At 31.6% G+C, this 24,144-nt stretch overlaps 1 protein-coding gene across 1 annotated transcript; it reads left to right on the top strand.

Annotated features, from left to right (window-relative positions):
* The first annotated feature begins 1,627 nt into the window (after positions 1-1,627).
* Positions 1,628-22,767, top strand: LOC111698811 (uncharacterized). Its single transcript, XM_023469257.1, has 20 exons — positions 1,628-1,669; positions 4,666-4,705; positions 6,753-6,799; positions 7,419-7,517; positions 7,707-7,896; positions 7,963-8,076; positions 8,347-8,382; positions 8,651-8,692; positions 9,541-9,610; positions 10,025-10,081; positions 10,721-10,787; positions 11,326-11,444; positions 12,178-12,232; positions 13,097-13,145; positions 13,998-14,085; positions 16,886-16,907; positions 17,103-17,155; positions 20,366-20,392; positions 20,819-20,896; positions 22,692-22,767. The coding sequence occupies exons 1-20, from the start codon at positions 1,649-1,651 to the stop codon at positions 22,753-22,755; spliced, it is 1,338 nt and encodes a 445-aa protein (XP_023325025.1). The 5' UTR covers positions 1,628-1,648; the 3' UTR covers positions 22,756-22,767.
* The last annotated feature ends 1,377 nt before the right edge of the window (positions 22,768-24,144 follow it).

Raw genomic sequence — 24,144 nt, 5'->3', positions numbered from 1 at the left:
TTATTTCTTCTTTTGTCATCTTATTATATTCATATTCATGTTCCATCTCATCTTGTTTCATCTCATCATGTTCCATCTCATCTTGTTCCATCTCAACATATTCCATCTAATCATGCTAAATCTCATCATTTTCCATCTCATCATGCCTCTTCTCATCATGTTCCATCTTATCATGTTCCATCCAATCATGTCCCATCTCATCATGTTCCACCTCATCATGTTCCATCTCATCATGATCCCATATCATTATGTTCCATCTCATCATGTTCCATCTCATCATGTTCCATCTCATCATGTTCCATCTCATCATGTTCCATCTCATCATGTTCCATCTCATCATGTTTCATCTCATCATGTTCCCGTATCATTTTGTTTCATCTCATCATGTTCCATCTCATCATGTTCCATCTCATCATGTTCCATCTCATCATGTTCAATCTCATCAAGTTCCGTCTCATCATGTTCCATCTCATCATGTTCCCTCTCATCATGTTCCATCTCATCATGTTCCATCTCATACTGTTCTCGTCTCATCATGTTCCATCTCATCATGTTCCCATCTCATCATGTTCCATCTCATCATGTTCCCATCTCATAATGTTCCATCTCCTCATGTTCCCATCTCATCATGTTCCATCTCATCATGTTCCCATCTCATCATGTTCCATCTCCTCATGTTCCCATCTCATCATGTTCCATCGCATATTGTTCCCATCTTATCATGTCCCCATCTCATCATGTTCCCATCTCATCATATTCCATCTCATCATGTTCCATCTCATCATGTTCCATCTCATCATTTTCCATCTCATTATGTTCCATCTCATCATGTTCCATCTCATCATGTTCCATCTCATCATGTTCCATCTCATTATGTTCCATCTCATCTTGTTTCCATCTTATCATGTTACAATCTCATCATGTTCCATCTCATCTTGTTCCCATCTCATCATGTTCCATCTCATCTTGTTCCCATCTTATCATGTTCACATATCATCATGTTCCATCTCATCATGTTCCATCTCATCATGTTCCATCTCATCATGATCCCATATCATTATGTTTTATATCATCATGTCGTCTAAAGTATTATTGCTTATCTCCTGTCATTGAAACTAACCAACTGATATGTATTCAAATAATTAAATGATGATCCGTGGAAACTATAATTATATTTAATCAAATACAAGTAATCAAAGTTTTGGCGCAGCACTCTGAATCCAATTTGATTAATTTATTTACATTTCTCAAATGAAATTGATAACACACAGTAACATAAAAAACATTAATCTTTATAACACCTAAATTACCCTCCTCAACCTTAAATGTTTAAATCCCTATATCTTTACGACCTGATGGAGAGGGCTCCATTTAAAAGAAAAGGAAAAAGAAAAATAAAAAGAATAAACTTTCTCATAAGTATTGTTTTTGTTTAAAATTGATTGTTTGTTCAAAGTAAATACTATTTGTAAAAAAGACGTTACATGGTTTCTTCAATATTCTTTTAAATTTCCGACCTCGGCCACGATTATTTTCTATCTCTTATATTGATTGAAACGGATGCATAAATATACGCGATGCAATGTTACGCATTTTTATATGGTTAGTTCATGAAGTGCGGGCGGTTGAGAAGTATCGCTGCGTAGTCATGTATTTCAATCAATCCTTGGTAATTCATATTCAATTTTTTATGATAAAGTAAGTCCCAATAAATACACCAACTGAATACTCGAATACTCGTCTTTTTTGCAGCAATTGTTTGAAGCTTATAGTTAAATACTTGAAACACCAACCAAAGCACATTTAACAATATCTGTTATGAATAGTATCCACAGCTTTTGTCTCAAACTCAAATTTTCCCTACACTATATTTTTGCAACCCGATGTCGTAGACCTTTTAAATTTCTAACTATAGATTATGTTATATCAAATTATCGAAAGGAAATGTGTTTTTGTCACAAAATCTTACTTTCAAATTTTTATGTCTTCTAAACCAAATGTCGTAAACCTTAGATATTTCAAACTATGCATTCTGTTTAACCAAATAGTCTTAGTTTGAAATATTGAAGGATTACGATATTAGGTTGAAAAGATATAGAGGTTTAAAAATTTGAGTTTGTGGAAAAGACTCAATTCCTTTGAAATATCAAACAAATTTTAATTGAACATCTAAGCAATTTCAAATTTGAAACTAGACAAATGTGAGAATACACAATACAGCATTGTATGTATCTACATGTATCAATCGATAAAGGAATTGAGTCTTTGGAACAAAATCAAACATTTAAACCACAATATCTTTAGAACTCGATGTTGTAAACCTTTGATATTTCAAACTCAGATTACTTGATCCAACAGAATTCATAGTTTGAAATGTCAAGGGTCCACGACATTGGGTTGCAAGGATATTGGGATTAGAAAATCAGAGTTTGTGGCAAAGACTCAATTCCTTTCTAAGTTATCTGAAATAAAACAAGAAATACATTTATTTACACCCCTTTCCATAATTACAAATATAACGTTACATTTGTTTCAACTTTAAGAATCTTATGCATCTTAACTACATATATATTTTATATTTTATCAACTGGCAATATGTATCAACATGAAGAGCTCGCAGAGATGAGGATTGAAATATTAATGGCACATTGAGGACACATATATGCATTATACATCGTAGCTTTTAATAGAATGCTAACGCTTTCATTTAATTGAAATAATGAATTAATATTATCATTTTTTTCTAGAAAATTTCTTTTTTAAATTAATTTGCACACAGACCCTGTTGTTGATTAATTATATATTCTCCACCCTCAAAATTATAATTATACCTTAAAAACATATAGCGTCAAACTCCCAGCAAACAATGCTTAGTCTCCGGGGACGATATTCGAATTGATTTGTTCCACAGATCTCCTTAAAGTTCAATCTTTTGTATCACACGACCTTGAACGTATAGTTGCACAGTCAAAAAAGTGTTCTACTACAGAACATGTCTTCCCAAATTTTTAGTAATCCTTCATTTAAAAAGGGTCATGCTGGATTCACGATAAAAAATAACCCAAACAAATCATGGATTTCATGTATACCGCGGTGTGAAACATAAACCAAACAAATGATGGATTTCATGTATACCGCGGTGTGAACCATAAACCAAACAAATGATGTATTTCATGTTTACCGCGGAGTGAAACATAAACCAAACAAATGATGGATTTCATGTATACCGCGGAGTGAAACATAAACCAAACAAATGATGTATTTCATGTTTACTGCGGTGTGAAACAAAAACCAAACAAATGACGGATTTCATGTTTACCACGGTGTGAAACATAAACCAAACAAATGTTGGATTTCATGGTATTACGGTGTGAAACATAAACCAAACAAATGATAGATTTCATGTATACTGCAGAGTGAAACATATAACAAAGAAATGATGGATTTCATGGTATTGCGGTGTGAAACATAAACCAAAAAAATGATGGATTTCATGTATACCGCAGAGTGAAACATAAACCAAACAAATGATGTATTTCGTGTTTACCGCAGAGTGAAACATAAACCAAACAAATGATAGATTTCATGTATACTGCAAAGTGAATCATAAACCAAACAAATGATGGATTTCATGTATACTGCGGTGTGAAACATAAACCAAACAAATGATGGATTTCATGTTTACCGCAGAGTGAAACACAAACCAAAAAAAATGATTGATTTCATGTTTACCACGGTGTGAAACATAAACCAAACAAATGATGGATTTCATGTATACCGCGGTGTGAAACATAAACCAAACAAATGATGGATTTCATGTATACCGCGGTATGAAACATAAACCAAACAAATGATGGATTTCATGTATACCGGGGCGTGAAACATAAACCAAACAAATGATGGATTTCATGTATACCGCAGAGTGAAACATAAACCAAACAAATGATGGATTTCATGTATACCGCAGTGTGAAACATAAACCAAACAAGTATAACAAGGATAAACAAGTTGATCACTTAATAATATAACGTCCACAAGGATGATCAATATTGGAACCGCCTGGGGTTGCTGCGTTTTCACTTAAAAAGATATTGCAGTAAAAAAATTTAAAATTGTCCATAAGACTGCGATATGACAACTTAATTTCGGAAAAATCACCGCAAGGCCAAAAAATAAAAATGAAAAAATTTCGTGTTATATATTTTCTTGGAAATTTTATGATGAATTAAAATCTGCAAAGCGCTTTTAAAAATATTAAAAATTAAAGAAGCTATAGCAAAATCACGGTCCAAAAATCTGTTATAACTTTTAAATGTTTTCTAGCTCTAACTCAATCAATTTTCATTTCTCTAAAAGCAGATTTGAAATCTGCATAATATTTCCAAGAAAATTATGTGTAACATGAAATTTTTTAAAATATTTTTGTTTGGGGCCTCACTATGATTTCTCCGATATTAAATCGTCAATTCGCAACCGTATCGACGATTTAAATTTTTTTATTGCAATATTTGTATTAAGTGAAAACGCAGCAACGTCTGGTGGGCGGTTAGCGGATTTCTAAAAAAGCTGCGTTAGAACTTAAATGTCACGCATAATCTCTTTCATCAATCTAGAGACCTTTTGTTCAGAATCTTTTTATACAGAAAATAAACTTGTATATTGTAGGTCCGGGTTGTTCTTTTTTTAACATTGTTTTCTGGTTCAGGTAAAAATTATAAAATTCCATTTATCTTATATTTATCCAGTATGCACATTGAAAAACATTCACCTGGAATTTAACTATTTTCCACTAAAATTCTATATTGAGAAAGCTATGTATGACATTTTTTGAATTTTCTCTTAAGAGGATCTTACACTCAACATTTTTTTATGAATAATTATTTTTAAATTCTTGCATTACAAAACTGCTCAAGAAATACAGGACGTTTTTTAATCTTGTCAATTACTGTCGTTCGCAAAATTATTTTTTGTTCATAGAAAACAATTTCCCGCCGAATTTTTTCTGTGTTTTTTTTCTTCAGAAATTAATTAGAAAATCTTTACTTTATTCTATTCCAACGATTCTTTTAAATCTATCGATAATTAAAAGATCTGCGAAAAATATCAGTACATATCTGCTCCAAATCTTACAAAGTCGACAAAATGGAACTTTCTATAATAACAATTTTGTTTTTCAAAATGTATCTTCTTTATCTTCTTTTTGATGGTTTATTTCTTTAGATATGGTAGAGACTAGAGATTTGCATTAACAAATTTTAGAGAGTTTTTTCATTATGATCCTTACATTTATCAATAGATTTTAATGAAATTTTGGAAACTAGGCTTTTAGGGCGCTTGGCGCCCATCTCTTATTTTAATTGTGAACGTTTTCCCTTTGCAAACACAAAAACAAACAAAAAAGTTGCGGATTTTATCAAACAATTTCGTGGATTTTCAAAATTTAATGAAAATCGAATTTGTTGTTGCCAAATTTTTAAAATTTTGACCATCTATAAATCTTCCCTGGGGACATGTGAAGTCCCACACAAAATTTGGGCCCTAACGATTCAGTCGTTTTTAAGTTTATTGAATACAAACAAACAGACAGCCACCCAGGCATAAGTATATACATTGAAGAATAGAGAATACATTTTTAGTTAATTTCGGAAGAAAAAATAATAAAAATAGTAAAGTTGTTTCGCGTATTTTGTATGTACCAAAAACAATTTTCCATTTTATTTTGATAATTACATCTTAATATCTAAACGAACCATAACAACTAAAAAAATTATATATTTAATATATATATTTAGGACTATTACTATTATCTGCATAGGTTATTGTATCTTAATAACCCGGATGTATATAAAGAAATTGAGTCTTTGCAACAAACTCAAATTTTCTAACTCCAATATCGTTGCTACCTGATGGTGTAAACCTTTAATATTTCAAAATAAGATTATTTGATTTAACAGAATACATAGTTTGAAATATCTAAGGTCTACGACATTGAGTTGGAAAGATATACAAGGAGTAGAAAATCAGAGTTTAGAGCAAAGACTTAATTCCTTGATTTATGACTTCAAAGTCGCATTTGACCGTAGAAATATTTTGCAGCATTCAACATAGGTAACCTGTAAACCTGTTTTAACAATATAAATTTTTGAAAAAAAAATTACAGCCTAGTCTAATCCTGTCATTTCCAAAATGTGGTATGCCATTTTTGCGCTTTTATAATTACCGGAGATATGAATGATTTCGTTCAGAATAAGAAATTTTCATGGTTAGATTCAATAAATTCAAATTTAAACAAATTTTTTAATATCTCTGGTTCTTTAGAGAGCAAAAAATGACAGGATTAGTGCTATATTGAAGTTTTATGATAAAATATTGCTAAAATCAAGTTACCTAATATGAATGCCGCAAACTTTTTCTAAGGTCAAAGACGACTTTTTAGTTATCAATCAATTAATATTATTTCAGGTTATTTAGGACATCACTTTACAAAAATATTTTTTAAAGAACCGCAAATATTTTATAATAGCCCAACAATTTTATGGAACTTTTCTTGTGCAACATTATAAAATAATTAAGATAAACCAGTGGTCGAATTTAAAGAAGTTGAGCGGCGGTTTAAATTTAAGCCGCGGTTTAAATATGGTTGGTTTCACTTAAAATTGTATCAAATCTTTCAAGATTTAAGCCGGCGCTTATTTTAAACCGGGTTTTGGCGGATTTAAACCGCGGCTCAAATTCTTTACATTCCATCTCAGGTGTGCTGAGTCAAAACCTGGATGCTGACAGTGAGTTCATTTATCAGGTAAATCCATTCTAAGAGAATATTCAGTATTCAACTGGTAGATTTTCTTTAAAGTTACAAAGTAATCCTTATTGATTATAGATTTATTAAGTTTGACTGTACCATGTTGAACCATTTAAAAAAACCTGCTCTACTTCAAACCCTGATTAAATGTACATTGTCTAAGTAATTATCATGTAATATGTTGAACCCTGAGTAATTCTCCTGCGCCAAATTGAACCCTGAGTAAATATCCTGTTTTAAATTGAACACTGAGTACATATCCTGTTTTAAATTGAACACTGAGTACATATCCTGTTTTAAATTGAACACTGAGTACATATCCTGTTTCAAATTGAACCTTGAGTAAATATTCTGTACTAAATTAATCCCTGAGTATTTTTCTTGTACCAAATTGAGCCCTGAGAATACATTCTGTACCAAATTGAACCCAGAGAATATATCCTGCACCAAATTGAACCCTGAGTAAATATCCCGCACCAAATTGAACCCTGAGAATATATCCTGCACAAAATTGAACCCTGAGTAAATATTCTGCACCAAATCAAACCCTGAGAATATATCCTGCACCAAATTGAACCTTGCAAATATATCCTGTGCCAAATTAAACCCTGAGTAGGACGGAGTTGATACTAGTGCTGAGGAGGAGGAACAGCATGACTACGACTCCGAGTACAAAGAGATTGAATATGATTACAAGCTTGAGAAGGATTTAGAGGTTTATTAACTCTTCTTTAGTTCTTTTTTACTTTTACTTTTTAATGCACAACTTTTTTATTTAAAACTTTTAAGTTTTCTAAAATCAAATTTAAATGTCTAAAAATACAAATATAAAGTTCTGAAAACAGACCAAAGGGGTGAACTGTCAATCAATCCAAAACTTGAAATCCTGTATCTATGTATAAAGGATTTGGACAGTCTAGCAGTGGATAGTTCAGTTGTTTTACATCTCTCCGGTACAACAACAACAACAACAACAACAACAACAACAACGAAGACGACAATAACAACAACAACAACAACAACAACAACAACGACGACGACAACAACAACAACAACAAAACCTCAAAAGCCAGTCTTTGTCACACTAATTATAGGTAATTATCAATAAAATCAAATATAAAAAGAATTTACGCTTGGTTTAAAAAAACTCCCATTTCTAGGAGGGTTCGGAGTAGGGGGAGTAATCTCTCAGGTTGAAACTCTAGACCAAGGAGGAAACAAACTTCTCCAGCTACCAGAGGAAGGAGTCCGCGGGGACGAACAGTATACAACAAGTTAGAACTAGCTTAATTTAGATAAAGTCAAGTGAAAAGGTTAACATTGAGTTAAAGGTTTAAAAGTTTTATATAAAAATCAAGATTAAGGTTAAGTTTAGATAAAAGTTAAGATTTAAGCCAAGTTAAAGTAAACATTAAAAATTGTAAACTCGAAGTTGAGAAAAGTAAAAAAGAAAAATGTTGTGATTTGCTCAGAATTTGTTTGAAAAATCCTTGACCTAACTCTGATTAAAGAATTGTTTTTGTTTTTATTTTTATATTTTTTAGTTTACACCGGTAGCTCTCTTCTCTCATGCAGCTCAGGTTTTAAACTAAACATTACAATTATCGAGAAAGCATTTATTGAAAAATTTGAAGAACAAATTGAGTCTTTGCCGCCAACTCTGATTTTCTAATTCCTATATCTTTGCAACCAAATATCGAAACCCTTAGATATTTGAAACTGTATAATTCATTTAGATCAAATAATCTTAGTTTAAAATGCCGAAGGTTTACGCCATCAGGTTGCAAAAATGCAAGGATAGGAATATTTGAGTTTGAGTTTCAGTCAATTCCTTCATGTTGGTTTCAGGTTCCAGCTTTTTAACACCCTATGGTTGGCTTTATAAACCAGGTATGTTATTCTAAATCCTCTCTCATTCCTTAATTGAGCCCCTTTTAAAATGTAAAAGGACTGTAAGCGTAATTTCTAGTGAACTCCCAACAAATATGACAATGCTCGATTCACACGATATCTTTAAAAGGTCACTTAAAACTAAGCTTACAGTCCCTTAAAATGTTACCTTTTTTAATTCACCCAAAAGCTTACACCCCTCTCATCACATTTTTATCTCTCGACCTTTTATAAGTTAAAATGAATAGAAACTAATTTGCTGGATTGGATTTTAATGGATTAATCAGTATTCATAATGTGGCTGAAGCGTGAAAAAGTCAATTTATTAATATTAAAAATGTAACAAGGGAAGCATGAATAACTAATTAATTTTATCAATTTTTTTATGAAGCATCAAGTTTATTCATATTTTTTGTAAAAAAACCCTATATATGAAAAAAAAGGTTTTAAATAACAAATATGGATATATCTATCTATATAAATATACTTTGCTGTATTGTTTGTACTTGGGTGTCTGTCCGTTTGTATCCAATAAACGTCAAAACGGCTGAACCGATCGGTTCCAAATTTTGTGTGGGACCATATAACCCCAGGGAAGGGTTATGGAACATCAAAATTGAAAAAAAAATTCAGAAAAATAGTAGTAATTTTTTTTTGAAAATGCGCCAATTCGAAAAGAATAATTTCGCCAAAATTTTTTAAGTATTTAAAATGGCAAACTTACAAGCTAAAATTAATTACAGGAAATCCTAGTGATTCAGACTTGATCAGACATAATTTTAAAGGATACTATTGATAATCGGATATACAACATAATAACTGGAAGGTCACTTGAAATTACATTTTAGGAAGATGTTATAATTTTAACTTTCTGTTGAAGAATTGGAAATCTACTGGGGGACAGCAGAGTGACTATAGGTACTCAAGTAAACAAAAGGGAGTTCCCGTCCTTAAATCTTTGCAATCTGTAAAATCAGACTATTTGAAATACCAAAAGTCTACGACAAAAGTTTGCAAAGCTATTGGGATTATAAAACCAGAGTTTTTGTCAAAACTCTGGTTCCAAAAACAATTTTTTAATCATTAAAACAGATGGTACGAGAAAAACTTATAATATGTTCTACAAAATTGATGATATTTTCTTACTTTTTTATAATTAAAAGAATAGAAAAATAGAGAAAAGGTAGACAGATAGACGGATAAAATTAAAATCTTTTTCGAAAAGAAATAAATTATAAAAAAATGTTAGATTCGAATAATTTAAATCGAACGAATTGTTTAAGCCCTGATTCTTGTTAGATCTTTAACGTTTAAATATAATTTAATATTAAGGCGAGGATGCAGTATGACTAGAGTTGGTAGATATATCCTTAGTCTAGGGGGAGCCAGGTATAACATTACAAGAAAAATAAAAATTCCAAGAAATATTTAAAATTTTTAAAAATCTAAAAATTTAAAAATATATTTAACAAGGAATCCCATGATACATGAGAGGGAAGTGATGTAAAAAAAATAAGCTAAATACTTCCTATAAGAAAGCGCCAGTTTTGTAACGTACTTGCTTTTACGATCAAACGTGCAAATGCTCAATAAACACGATATTTTATTTTTGTTATTAATACAATGTAAGGTTAATCAGTTTTGTAATCAAGCCAAATGCACGCTTAAGGCTTGTGCATTCATTTACATCTAAAAAATGCAGCAAACAAAGGAATTGAGTCTTTGTAACTAAGTCAAATATTTAAACCCCAATATCTTTAGAAACCGATGCTGTAAACCTTTGATATTTCAAGCTCTGATTATTTGATTCAACAGAATTCATAGTTTGAAATATCTAAGGTATGCAACATTTGGTTCCAAAGATATAGTGATTAGAAAATCAGATTTTGTGGCAAAGACTCAATTCCTTTTAAAGTTAAAAGGGCAATCAAAAATATTGATCAATTTAACCCTGATATCTGTTTGTACTCCAGAAGTAGGTTGGGTAGAAAGATGAGAACTAAACCTTGATATCTGTTTGTACTCCAGGAGTAGGTTGGGTAGAAAGATGTCACTCAGTCGGAATAGGGTACATCATCTTATTCATTTACATATGGTAAAGCATTCTTTTGTATTTGCAACAACAAATTATGTTTTTTTAATCCAATTCACTGATTTAGATTTAAAGATTTTTAATCCCATTTAATTTATAGATTTTGAATTTTTTTAGAGAAATTCCGCATTGTTTTCGCTTGCTTCTGCAAGTTCATTTTCGCGAAAAATGCGAAATTCCGCGAAAAGTTTCCGAAACACAAAAGTTGGCGAAAAGTTTTCTTCTGTTGGAAACCCTGCTTTCCATGCAAAGAAGACAATGCCCGATTCACAACGGCACCCTTAAAAAATTTGCCTGATTACGGACGAATTAGATTTAAATGTTTTTATTTCTTTTATTTTCATTTGTGGTTTCTCTGCGAAAGTGACTTGAACTGGCACATGGCGAAATTCACAGAAATAAACACTTTTCAACAATATCTTTTACATTTTTTATCAGATTAAGGTTTTAAGGGTACCGTGGTAAATCGAGCATTGCCATCTTTGAATAGAGGGTCACTTGAAATAACGCTTACAGTCCCTTTCAGTTCTAAATTGATTAGGTTGGTGTAAGTGAGCACTGTACGGTAGTGGTTAATGGGCCTACTGGTCCTGAGCTTGTGGTTACAGGAGGAAGAGGGAGGGAGAACAATGTCTTCAAATTCTCATTCTCATCAGGAAAGTAAGTAAAGGAATTCAATCTTTGCGACACAATGTAGTAGATCTTAGATATTTATGAATTATGTTATATCAAATAATTTAAGTTAAAAAACATGAAAGGTTTACTCATTCAGGTTGCAAAGATATAGGGATATAAAATTCGAATTGGTGGCAAAGACTCAACTCCTTACTTTGGGAAAAACTTTACGAAGTAAAAGATCCAATTGTAATTATAAAGCAAATTTAACATAGAAATATGTTTCCAAAATCTGAACGAAAAAAACCAGGATACAATATGGCTTAGCTAACATGTTCTTAGAATATTTCTAGATTATATATTCAGACATTTTTCTGAGTAATCTAACACCAACTTAATGGGACTAAAAGCGTAATTTCAGATGACCGTCCATGCGAAGATGTTAATACCCGATTCATAGAGTTACCCAATTAAAAACTTTGCTTCATCAAGTATGAATTAGATATCAATGTTTATAATTTTAAAAACTGATTATTTTCAATTGTGGTTTTCTACAAAAGGGACTTGAGCATTTCTACTGCAGGAATTATCATAAAAACGACAAATTTAAATCTAAAGAAACGACAATATCTTCCTCATTACAGATCACATAATGGTTTCAAGGTTGACAACGTGAATCGAGCATTGCTACCTTTGCATAAAGGGTCATTTAAAATTACGCTTACAGTTCATTTAAAAATGATATTATATTTTTTTATTATTGTATTCCATATTTAAGATGGTATTCTTTAAACAGAATGAATGTTGGAAGACGACAGCACGCTTGTTTAAAGGTGCCTTTAACATTTTAAAATTTATTTTTGATCATTTATTGAAAAAGTTTGAAAATATTTTTAGTTTTAAAGGGACCATACGCTCAATTTCAAGTAATTTTCCATTTAAAGAGGAGCATTCCAGATTCACAACTTTAAACCTTAGACTGATCAAGGATGACAGACTTTTCTTTGTTTTCTACATAAATGCTTGTAATTGTTGAGCACTTTGTTTGCAATCTGTTTTATATTGAAATGAAACTAATATTTACTTCCTAGAAGTGGCAAAATATGAATATTTACTTCTTAGAAGTGGCAGAATATGAATATTCACTTCCTAGAAGTGGCAGAATATGAATATTTACTTCCTAGAAGTGGCAGAATATGAATATTTACTTTATAGAAGTGGCAGAATATGAATATTTACTTCCTAGAAGTGGCAGAATATGAATATTTACTTCCTAGAAGTGGCAGAATATGAATATTTACTTTATAGAAGTGGCAGAATATGAATATTTACTTCCTAAAAGTGGCAGAATATGAATATTTACTTCCTAAAAGTGGCAGAATATGAATATTTACTTCCTAGAAGTGGCAGAATATGAATATTTACTTCCTAGAAGTGGCAGAATATTAATATTTACTTTATAGAAGTGGCAGAATATGAATATTTACATTTGAAGTTTAGAAGATCAAGTTTAGACATAGTATATTCCATGATTACGACTACACACTCAACATTTAAGAGATATTTAAATTGAGTTCTTTGTCCGGGATAATCAGCCGAATGTTTAAGAGGTACCGTTGTGAATCCGGGATGTATCTCTTTTTCTTTAATCCTTTTTCTGTACTTTTTAAAGATTTTTGATAGAACCTGTTGTTAAGGGTAAAATCAACGGAAGAAGCGGAATAGTCGTTGTCGGAGGAATGAACGGTAAAACAAACTTTATCGGAATCTTCCAACTTACATAAAATAGGATTTATCAGAATCTTCAAACTTACATAAAATAGGATTTATCGGAATCTACCAACTTACATAAAATAGGATTTATCGGAATCTACAAACTTACATAAAATAGGATTTATCAGAATATACAAACTTACATAAAATAGGTTTTATCAGAATCTACAAACTTACATAAAATAGGATTTATCGGAATCTACAAACTTAAAAAAATAGGATTTTTAAGAATCTTTCAACTTACATAAAATAGGATTTATTAGAATTTACAAACTTACATAAAATAGAAATAAAATTACTTTAAAAAGCTTTTGTGCAGCATAATGCATTTAAACTGTTTTTGTCTCTCAAAATCGGATATAATTAGAAATGGACGATGGACCAAACCTCTGAAGAGTAAAAAAGTAGATGTTAGTTCCACATTTATTGAATATATATTTCGGTCTGGGTTGACCGTCGTCAGTTCTAACGATATAATAACCATTAAATCGATAAAATTATTTATTACTTTAGTTTCAAATAAAAGGTTTGGTAAAATAATGGAATTTTACAAAGTTTGCGAGTTTCTTTATTTTAAAGATTTTAAAGAGATTATTAAATGATGCACAAAATTATGTAATTTTTTTGATTGGATAAACAGCTAAGCAAATTTTTCAAGATGTCCTTGAGGGCTCAAATGATTTATAAAAATAACACACGGGGCTTAAAAATGTAAATAAAACTAGAGTAAAGGGGCCTTTGGTAAAACTCTATTGTTCTTTTGATAGAAAGCATCAATCTGCTTTTTTTCTCTCATTTACTCAAATACATAACAAAACATTTAAGGAGAAAGTATGAATCTGACAAGTGCTGAATGGTTTGATCTAAGATCTGGAGAGTGGAAAACCTTACCAAGCCTAATCCAGGGTAGAAGGTTAGAAACCCTAGTCTAATCCAGAGTAGAAGGTTAGAAACCCTAGTCTAATCTTGGTTATAAGGTTAGAAACCCCAGCTAATCTAGGTTATAGGTTAGAAACCCCAGTCTAATCTAAGGTATAAGGTTAGAAAACCCAGCCTAATCCAGGGTAGAAGGTTAGAAACCCTAGTCTAATCTTGGTTATAAGGTTAGAAACCCCAGTTAATCTAGGTTATATGGTTAGAAACTCCAGTCTTATCTAAGGTATAAGGTTAGAAAACCCAGCCTAATCCAGGGAAGAAGGTTAGAAACCCTAGTCTAATCCAGAGGAAAAGTTTAGAAACCCTAGTTTAATCCAGGGTATAAGGTTAGAAACCCTAGTCCAATCTAGTTTATAAGGTTAGAAACCCCAGTCTAATTTAAGGTATGGTTAGAAAACCCAGTCTAATCTAGGGTATAAGGTTAGAAACCCTAGTCTAATCCAGGGTAGAAGGTTAGAAACCCTAGTCTACTCCAGGGTAGAAGGTTAGAAAACCCAGTCTAATCCAGGGTAGAAGGTTAGAAACCCTAGCCTAATCCAGGGTAGAAGGTAAGAAAACCCAGTCTAATCCAAGGTATTTCATATTTTCATATTTCATATTTCATATTTTTATTCAACTACAAAGCACGAGATAATACAAATAAAAAATCACAATTTNCTTCCCCCCCCCCCTTCTATTCCAACCAAACCTGAGTAAGAAAGGAGGCGGGTGTGGGATACAGGGAGCAAGGACATGACAGGAGGGGGGAGGAGGTGCGAGGAAAGGGGGTTCGGGGAAAGGGAAGTGTAAACTAACATATTTAAGTCACAAATAAACAATAAGAAAAGAATATACAGGGTATAAGGTTAGAAAACCCAGTCTAATGCAGGGTATAAGGTTAGAAAACCCAGTCTAATCCAGGGTAGAAGGTTAGAAAACCCAGTCTAATCCAAGGTTGAAGGCTAGAAACCCTAGTCTAATCCAGGGTAGAAGGTTAGAAACCCCTGTCTAATCTAGGGTAGAAGGTTAGAAACCCTAGTCTAATCCAGGGTAGAAGGTTTGAAACCCTATCTAATTTAGGGTATAAGGTTAGAAACCCTAGTCGAATCCAGGGTACAAGGTTAGAAACCCCAGTCTAATCTAGGGTAGAAGATTAGAAACCCCGGTCTAATCTAGGGTAGAAGGTTAGAAAATTCTTTCCAGGCTTACCTAGAATAGCTAATAATAGAAAAACCATATTTATATGATGTGAAGATTGAACCATAATTGAATTATAAAACAATCAATATTATTTTCATCTTTCTTTGATGTTTTATATTAAAAATTGTTTTAAACATTATCGAAAGAAATTATTAATGTCCATAAATCTTTTTCTATTAAAGGGACCGTTCACTTATTTGGGGAATTTCAGGGTAAACTAAACAGCCTATTCGCTCTTGATTAGTAATAGTCTTACTTTTCAAAGACAACTGTGGCCGGAGAAAAAGCCGATTTTTCGTTCAGAATTTGAGCGGAAAGGGACGGTCCCTTTTTATAGACACTAATTGATGTTTTTTTCAGCATGTTGTGAATCAAAAAAAATTTCGACCATAAAATTTAACTGTAGTATCTAATTGTTAATTGTAAATGTCATTATTTTTACTTTTTTTTTGTTTTTTAACTTTCTATTTCTAAAATAACACTATTTTATCGCATTCAACACTGTGTATTGCCTGTGTAAAAAGCTGAATTGGACGCGGCATGACAAATGGAAAGTTGTGCACATACGGGAAAAAAATATACAAAATCTACGAACCAAAATACGAGTAATGATTAATTGATTGTCGTAGAGACGTCGTCTTTGTAAACACATTTTACATGTTTTAATACGAAAAACGTAAATTTCTTGCTAACTCAAATATCAAAAGTTTTCAGATTTTAGTACATAATAACGAACACATAATGACATTAAAATATAATAAATTTAAATGTTATTCGGCTACTGTTACTGAAAAAAACATCAAATAGTGTCTATAGAGAGGGACCGTCCCTTTCCGCTCAAATTCTGAACGAAAAATCGGCATTTTCTCCGGCCACAGTTGTCTTTGAAAAGTAAGACTATTACCAATCAACAGCGAATAGGCTGTTTAGTTTACCCTGAAATTACCCAAATAAGTGAACGGTCCCTTTAAGATTAGATTGCAGTGAAGGTAAATCCAGAGAAATGAATAAAAATTAAGAGTAGGAAAACTTAGGCTAAAGTTTAAAACTGAAATCTGTCCAATCTTACTAGTTTCAGAGTTCTGGCAGTTTCAACAAATAAATAGGCCTTCAGAGATCAGGCTTTTCAGTGGGAAATAATGAAAAAATAAAATAAGATAAAAGGCAATTAAAGAAGATTGAGAAGAAGATTAGGAAGATGAAAACTTTTAAAGAAGAAGATTAAGGAGGTTTAAGGTCATCGAAAGAGGATTAGGAAGACAAATGTAAAAGAGAAATTCCTAGAAGACGAAAGATTGTAAAGAAGAGTAAGAGGTAGACAGAAGAGTAAAAATAAAAATAAAAAGAAGATGAAAGCTTAAAAGAGGATTAGAAAGATATTACCTTATAAAGAAGAATATTAGGAAGATATTAGCTTATAAAGAAGAAGATTAGGAAGATATTAGCTTTTAAAGAAGAAGATTAGGAAGATATTAACTTATAAAAGAGAAGATTAGGAAGATGAACTCTAAAAAAATATTAGGAAGATATAAGCTTATAAACAGGAATTTTAGGAATTTGAAAGCTAATAAAGAATAAAAACAGATAACTTTTTTCAGAAATCCTGGAATAACAATTGAGGAATGAATTCCATTAAAAGCTTTGTTTATTTTTTGTTATTACTAAAACTTAAAAATGTATTATCCCGTTAATAATAATGAATTTTTGTTAAAGTCTCAACGGTATCATATATTTCAATAGATTTTGCGCAACCCCCCTACTCCTATTCTTTTCTTCTCCCCCCCACCTCCCCCTCTTATTTATTGGATGACACAGAATGGGAGATTTACAGTCCTCGGAGGAGTACAGGAGAACTCAATTTATCTCAGGAAAACATTATTAAATTATAATATTCATCAAAACTCATAAGTTGACTTATCGCTTTTCAGTATTTTTTCCTGAATAAGTGTTTCAAGGAAGATTTGTCATTATCATTCAAAAGTTGACTTTTACTTTTTATTACCTTGTACTTAACATCTATCATTATTATTTCAAGTTGATTTAGTACTATTTATAACTTATCTTTATTCTTTATCATTCCAAAAAGGACATATCACTTTTTATCATTTATTATTATTACTGTTATTCCTTTTATAGCTAGGACATTTTACAAGTCAAAAGGGTCATATTAATAATTCAACAACTCAGCCCAACAGCAAAATAACCGAAGCAACAAACAACCAACCCAACAAAACCTTTCAAACACCCAGAGTTTAAACATATTCAACAAAAAATGAAACTTGTAAATCTCTGAACAGATTTTTATGTTTACAATAAACAAAATTAACATCAATCCGAACATTTTCATTGAAGAAAATTCTCGCAAAACTAAATGTTGAACTATTTATAACAAATATGAAAAGATTTCCATCATGAGCCATGTTTAAATTTAAATAATCAAATAAAAGTTTAAATTGAATAAATGTTCCTCCAAGTTAGATCAAATAAAATAAGTTTGCCAGGTTAAAATGCTTCAGCAGTCAAAATTAAATAAAAGATTTCTAAGTAGAAAAATGTATCAAAATATGTTGTGTACATTTTAGCATAAATTCTAACTTTTATGTGAAATCGCAAATATCTTTAATGCTTGGTGACGAATAAATGTTCAATTCGTGAAAATGATTGTCTTTTGGCGGATAGCAATAAGACGAGGATTTAGATAACGACTAACTATATTTTAAATATAAAGTTACAAAGTTAGAAAAATATATATATCTCGTGGCTTCTAGAAACTCCCCTATTCTTCTCCTTGCCGCGAGAAGTTCTTCAAGGAAAGACGACTTTCATAGCCGCCACAGTAGTCCCCCCAGAANGGAAAAATACAACGCGGTGGGTTGTTTAACTTTGGACTTATAAAGAAACGTATTCACTAGTCCGGGGTCACCAATTTGGCGGATAGCAATAAGACGAGGATTTAGATAACGACTAACTATATTTTAAATATAAAGTTACAAAGTTAGAAAAATATATATATCTCGTGGCTTCTAGAAACTCCCCTATTCTTCTCCTTGCCGCGAGAAGTTCTTCAAGGAAAGACGACTTTCATAGCCGCCACAGTCTCTTATTCTCGTCATCGCTCATCGATCCTCTAGTCCTTTGGATCCCAAAAGATAAGTATGTTTGATCCCGGAGTTAACAATGCAAAAGCTCTGAGAACATTTCCTGAAAAAGGAGGACGACATCACATAATATTTGTCTAATTAATATACAACGCTATGAGAAAAAAAATATACCCGTGTAACACATTATTTTACTGTGTGGTTAAGAAACGTTTAAATATATATTCGCCAAAAAAAAAACATGAATCGTGGAATATTAGCTCTGGGCGACATTTAAACCTGCGGCTTGGGGTCTCCCAGACGGTTCATCTCTTGGATACCTTTAGTGCGAGGGATGAACATAGTTCCATAATTTAAAGGGACTGTAGGCGTAATTTCAAGTGAGCTTCCATTCAAAAATGCCCGATTTACAACGATACTCTTGAAAACTTAATCTGATCAAAAATGTGGATGATACTGTCGTTTTTCTGATCAAAAATGTTTAATTCTGATAATTTCTCTATTTACAGTTTTAAAAAAACAACAACATTGATGTTTAATTCATTTTTGATCAGACTAAGCTTTTAAGGGCACCGTTGTAAATCAGGCATTGTCATTTTGTATGGAGGTTCACTTGAATATATGCTTGTTTGCAATGAACCGAGTTCAGTCTCAGGCTAATCGCTATCCCGTATAAAAGTTTCCCCTCTAAACCCACACGTATTCCACTTAATAAATTCAGATATCAATCATGATATATCTATTGTATGCTATGCACTTCTGAGTTCTCTTTTTGTTTGAGCTTTCACAACATATTCGCGAGAACTTAAATATTCTTTCAATTCAAAATTATGGCCGTCTAATAAATTCAAATGTATGAAAGCAACACGCATTCATACCATTTCATTTTAGATTATCTCTCAGCTTTAACGCCAAAATACGCACTCGAATACTCGAATTATATTTTTTTTATTCTTAAAAAATGATTCAATGTTTTAAATTTTCTGATTATCTCCGGAAATTGCAATTTAGAGCTATGCAATCTAATTTGAAGCGGGACACCCTGTACAGTGTACGTCTCATACGTTTCCCCTGTTACGTTATAAAAAAAATCTAGAAATGAGGATTTTTCAGGAGGCTAAATTTGGCTTCACATTTGAAAAACCAACATTGATTTTTTTCAACTCAAGAAAAAGCTAGTTAAAAGATATGCATAGTGATTTTTTCTAGCAATCATTAAAAGTTTTCTTTGATCTTTCGCGGAAAGGAATTGAGTCTATGCCACAAACTCTGATTTTCTAATCACTAAACCAAATATTGCAGACCTTAAATATTTCAAACTCTGAATTCTGTTAGATCAAATAATCTTAGTTTGAAATATCAAAGGTTTACAACATCGGGCTTTAAAGATATTGAGGTTTAAATATTTGATTTTGTTCCTAAGACTCAATTCCTTTTGTGGAAAACGCCGTCCTCGGCACCTTCCTCGTGCACTAATTTAAACTTTTGATTCTTAGCTAGAAATTAATCTTCTTTAAGTTAAAAACATTTGAAATATTTGGACTTTTCTAGAAGTGACATTTAAAATACTACTTGTATACTTGAACAGAATTTTAAAGGAAAGATTTAAACGAATTTAAAGTCAAGTTTTATATTTGAAACTTTCATTCAGATAAATTATGAACTAACAAATTTTTAACATTTTAGTTAAATATAATTCCATTCTTATAAAATATATCTACCATTGCTAAACATTTGTCACACATTAAAGAAATAATATAAAAATACTAGCTGAAATACCCGGCGTTGCCCGTTAATTTTTAAACACATAGGAAAAATTAAATGTTGAATTAAAAAATAGACCTGTGTTACCTCATGTTACTCTTGGGTTTTCTAAAAAAAATTCAGCTTATTGGGTCCAGCCGTTTGGACAATTCATGGCTAACTTATAAATATAGAGCAAATTTGATTTAAAGTTATTATAATGTTTGTGGTCTTCAGAAGTAAAGAAGTGTTTGTAACGGACAGGTTAGAACCATTTAATAAATCCGTTTCTGTGGAGTCGGAAAAAAATAATTGGAATTAGAAAAACTGTTTTTGAGTTTAACTTTTTTTAAAGTTATTGTTTTACGTTCTTAACTCGTAAATGACGAGTGGTTTAATTTACAATTACCTAGATTTTTAACTAAAAATAAGTAAAAATAAGTTTTACACACAACTCTTTTTCAAATCTATTCCGAATTTAGCTTTTTTCCTAGAAATATATTTAGATTATTTTGTTCTAATAAACAAATATTATCCATTATATCGATGAAGACTGATATTTATAAGTAAAGATTGAATTATATTTTTGTGTGGTTGTCGGTAAAGCTTTTGAATTAGTAACATAGCTCTTTCTCATCCCTTTTCTCTTTTTTCTTACTGAGTTGGATAACCCACCTGTACCTCATTCAGATGGATTAAGACGGATGCTGTTCTAAAAGAGGGGAGAGAGAGTTTTAGTTTACTCAGAGTACCAGCTCAACTACTCAGGTTTAGTTTACTCCGTATACCAGCTCATCTACTCAGGTTTAGTTTACTCCGAGTACAATATCATCTCCTCAGGTTTAGTTTACTCAGAGTACCAGCTCATCTACTCAGGTTTAGTTTACTCAGAGTACAATATCATCTACTCAGGTTTAGTTTACTCAGAGTACCATATAATCTACTCAGGTTTAGTTTACTCAGAGTACAGTACATATACTCAGGTTTAGGTTACTCAGATACCAACTCATCTACTCAGATTTAGTTTACTCAGAGTACCAGCTCATCTACACAGATTTAGTTTACTCAGAGTACCAGCTCATCTACTCAGGTTTAGTTTACTCAGAGTACCAACTCATGTACTCAAGTTTAGTTTACTCAGAGTACCAACTCATCTACTCAGGTTTAGTTTACTCAGAGTACCAGCTCATCTACACAGGTTTTTTTTACTCAGAGTACCAGCACGGTTTAGTTTACCCAGAGTACCAACTCATCTACTCAAGTTTAGTTTACTCAGATTACCAGCTCAACTACTCAGGTTTAGTTTACTCCGAGTACCATATCATCTACTCAGGTTTAGTTTACTCAGAGTACCAGCTCAACTACTCAGGTTTTTTACTCCGAGTAACATATCATCTACTCAGGTTTAGTTTACTCCGAGTACCTCAACTACTCAGGTTTAGTTTACTCCGAGTAACATATCATCTACTCAGGTTTAGTTTACTCCGAGTACCATATCATCTACTCAGGTTTAGTTTATTTAGAGTACCAGCACATCTACTCAGGTTTAGTTTATTTAGAGTACCAGCTCAACTACTCAGAGTACCAGCAAATCTACTCAGGTTTAATTTAGATTTTCTTTTAATTTTTCGATAAAATTTGAGTTCTATGTGTCTATTCAATGCACTGAGGAAATTAAATCTATTATATATTCTTTCCTTTATTATATATTCATCAATCCTGAGAGTTTAGAGCCACAAGCTTCAAGCCTAGAAGATAAATATATTTTATCATGAATCCATATTTCAAAATTTCTAAATTCAAACGAATTGAGTCTTTGCCACAAACTTAAATTTTCGAATCTCTTTTTCTCTGCAACCTTATGTCTTAGTTATTTTGAACTATGCATTCTGTTAGCTCAATTAATCTAAGTTTGAAATATCAAAGATTATACCATTAGGTTTTAAAGATAAAGGGATTAGAAATTTTGAGCTTGTGGCGAAAACTCAGTTCCTGTAGAATTAAAAATTATAAAATACCTGATGTCCAATTTTTTAATAGACTGAAGTTTTTGAAATAGCTTTACTACTTGGCACTCTTGGCCACACTGCTAGAGACGTAAATAAACTCTCATGGTTACATAGTTCAACTACTTCTTTTTACTTTTCATATTCTGAGGTTTGTTCCCAAAAAAAAACTGTAAAATATTTTCTGTGTCTGTACGAAATGTCCAATATATAGAATATAATTTATAAGATGTCCATCCACAAGCACTATGACAAACACTTGAACGCCATAACGTTATTCTAGAAATCATTTGATTAAGTTAGAAAACCAGAGATCGAATTTAAAGAATTTGTTCCACTTCAAATTAAATTAAATTTTTCAAGATTTGAGCCGGCGCTCAATTTAACCCTTTTTTTGGCGGATTTGGGACGTGGCTCAAATTCATTAAATTCGGACTCTGTTCACAAAATATAAAGGTTTTACTAAGCTCCTGACTAGGAAAAATGAAGTCCCAAAGAATAGAAATCCTTTATCTGATTCTAACCCATCAATTTGATAAATTTCTATTTTGTTTTAGGGAACGGCAACCGAGAAATAGAATTGTAAAATCTAAAAATAGAAAAAATAAAAATATGATTTGATATTTTAACTTTGGTCAAAATTTAATTTAGAGAATAATATGTTTAGACTGATTGGAGTAAATTCGGTAAGATAAGAATCAAAGAAAGTTCGTTCGGAAAGTAGGTTTTTTTAACTGAAATTATAAATTATATTTATATTTTTCAATCCTTCAATGAACAAAATCAAGCCCGAAAAACTATTTTAAGACCAAACCAATTTTCTTTAAACGTTGAGAGTAATACCATCCATGATGAAAAAATTCCAAGGTTTATTAATCCTCAACTCATGGTAAACTTTATAATGATTACATAATAAATTATCGAATCTAAGAAAATATATTGGGCGCATTACTCGTAGCTATAATTCATCCACTTGGAGATTGAAAAAAGTCTAATTTAAAAGAGAGAATAAATATTTAAGAACGTATGGTAAAAACTATTTTTTTTCTTTTTTTTTCTTAATCCTGTCCTGATCCTATCAAATGCAATTTATACACCCATTCCCTCGTAGCGTCTGGATTGTATTAAAACAGAAGGTAAAATAAAATATTAGTTTTTCTAAAAGTTTTCTGTAACTGTATTATGTGAGCAGTCTAGGAACTTTAAAGGAAGTTTAAAAGCGTTTTACATCATGTCCCATTTCTAAACCCATTTCTAGACCTGTTTCTTGACCCATTTCTAGACTCGTTTCTAGACCCATTTCTAGACCCGTTTCTAGACCCATTTCTAGACCCGTTTCTAGACCCATTTCTAGACTCGTTTCTAGACCCATTTCTAGACCCATTTCTTGACTCGTTTCTAGACCCATTTCTAGATCCGTTTCTAGACTCGTTTCTAGACCCATTTCTAGACTTGTTTCTAGACCCATTTCTAGAACCTGCAGAATCACTTTTTATTTTCAACTGAAGTGCAGAGTGCAGAGTGCAGAGTGCAGAGTGCAGAGTGCAGACTATTAAAGGAACAGTCGAAATTTAGTGACATCTCCGATTCACAATGATAACCTTTAATTTTTTATTTAAGCAACTATGATAAAGATATCGTCGTTTTTCTATCTTAAAAAGTGCTGAACTCTAAAAATTACAAACAAAGACAATTTCATCGTTTTTTCTCAAACAAATGTTTAAAAGGCACATTTATTAATCGAACATGACTCTCTTCCAATGGAATGCATCAGTTGAAATTACGTTGACAGTCCCTTTAATTGATAAAACTACATTTATTTCCTTAAAATACGTTGACAGTTCCTTTAATTGATAAAACTACATTTATTTCCTTAAAATAAATTACAATAAAGATATAAGGTAAAAGATGAAGACGTATGAAAGTACATATTTTTCTTGAAGATATATTATCTGTTTAATCTGATTGTTGCCAACTCTAACAGTTCTAACCAGCTCTCCTGCCAGCAGA

The sequence above is a fragment of the Eurytemora carolleeae genome, unplaced genomic scaffold, assembly GCF_000591075.1.
Source record: "Eurytemora carolleeae unplaced genomic scaffold, Eaff_2.0 scaffold328, whole genome shotgun sequence".
Taxonomy (NCBI): Eukaryota; Metazoa; Arthropoda; class Copepoda; order Calanoida; family Temoridae; genus Eurytemora; species Eurytemora carolleeae.
This window is presented reverse-complemented; position numbering and strand designations above follow the sequence as displayed.

Bases quoted from the DNA above. Each gene is read 5' to 3' on its own strand.
- LOC111698811 (XM_023469257.1), top strand. From the start codon at position 1,649: ATGTATTTCAATCAATCCTTG. The intron at 1,670-4,665 runs GTAATTCATATT...TGTATATTGTAG, and splicing joins TGTATTTCAATCAATCCTTG to GTCCGGGTTGTTCTTTTTTT. The intron at 10,082-10,720 runs GTATAACATTAC...TTTGTACTCCAG, and splicing joins CTTAGTCTAGGGGGAGCCAG to GAGTAGGTTGGGTAGAAAGA.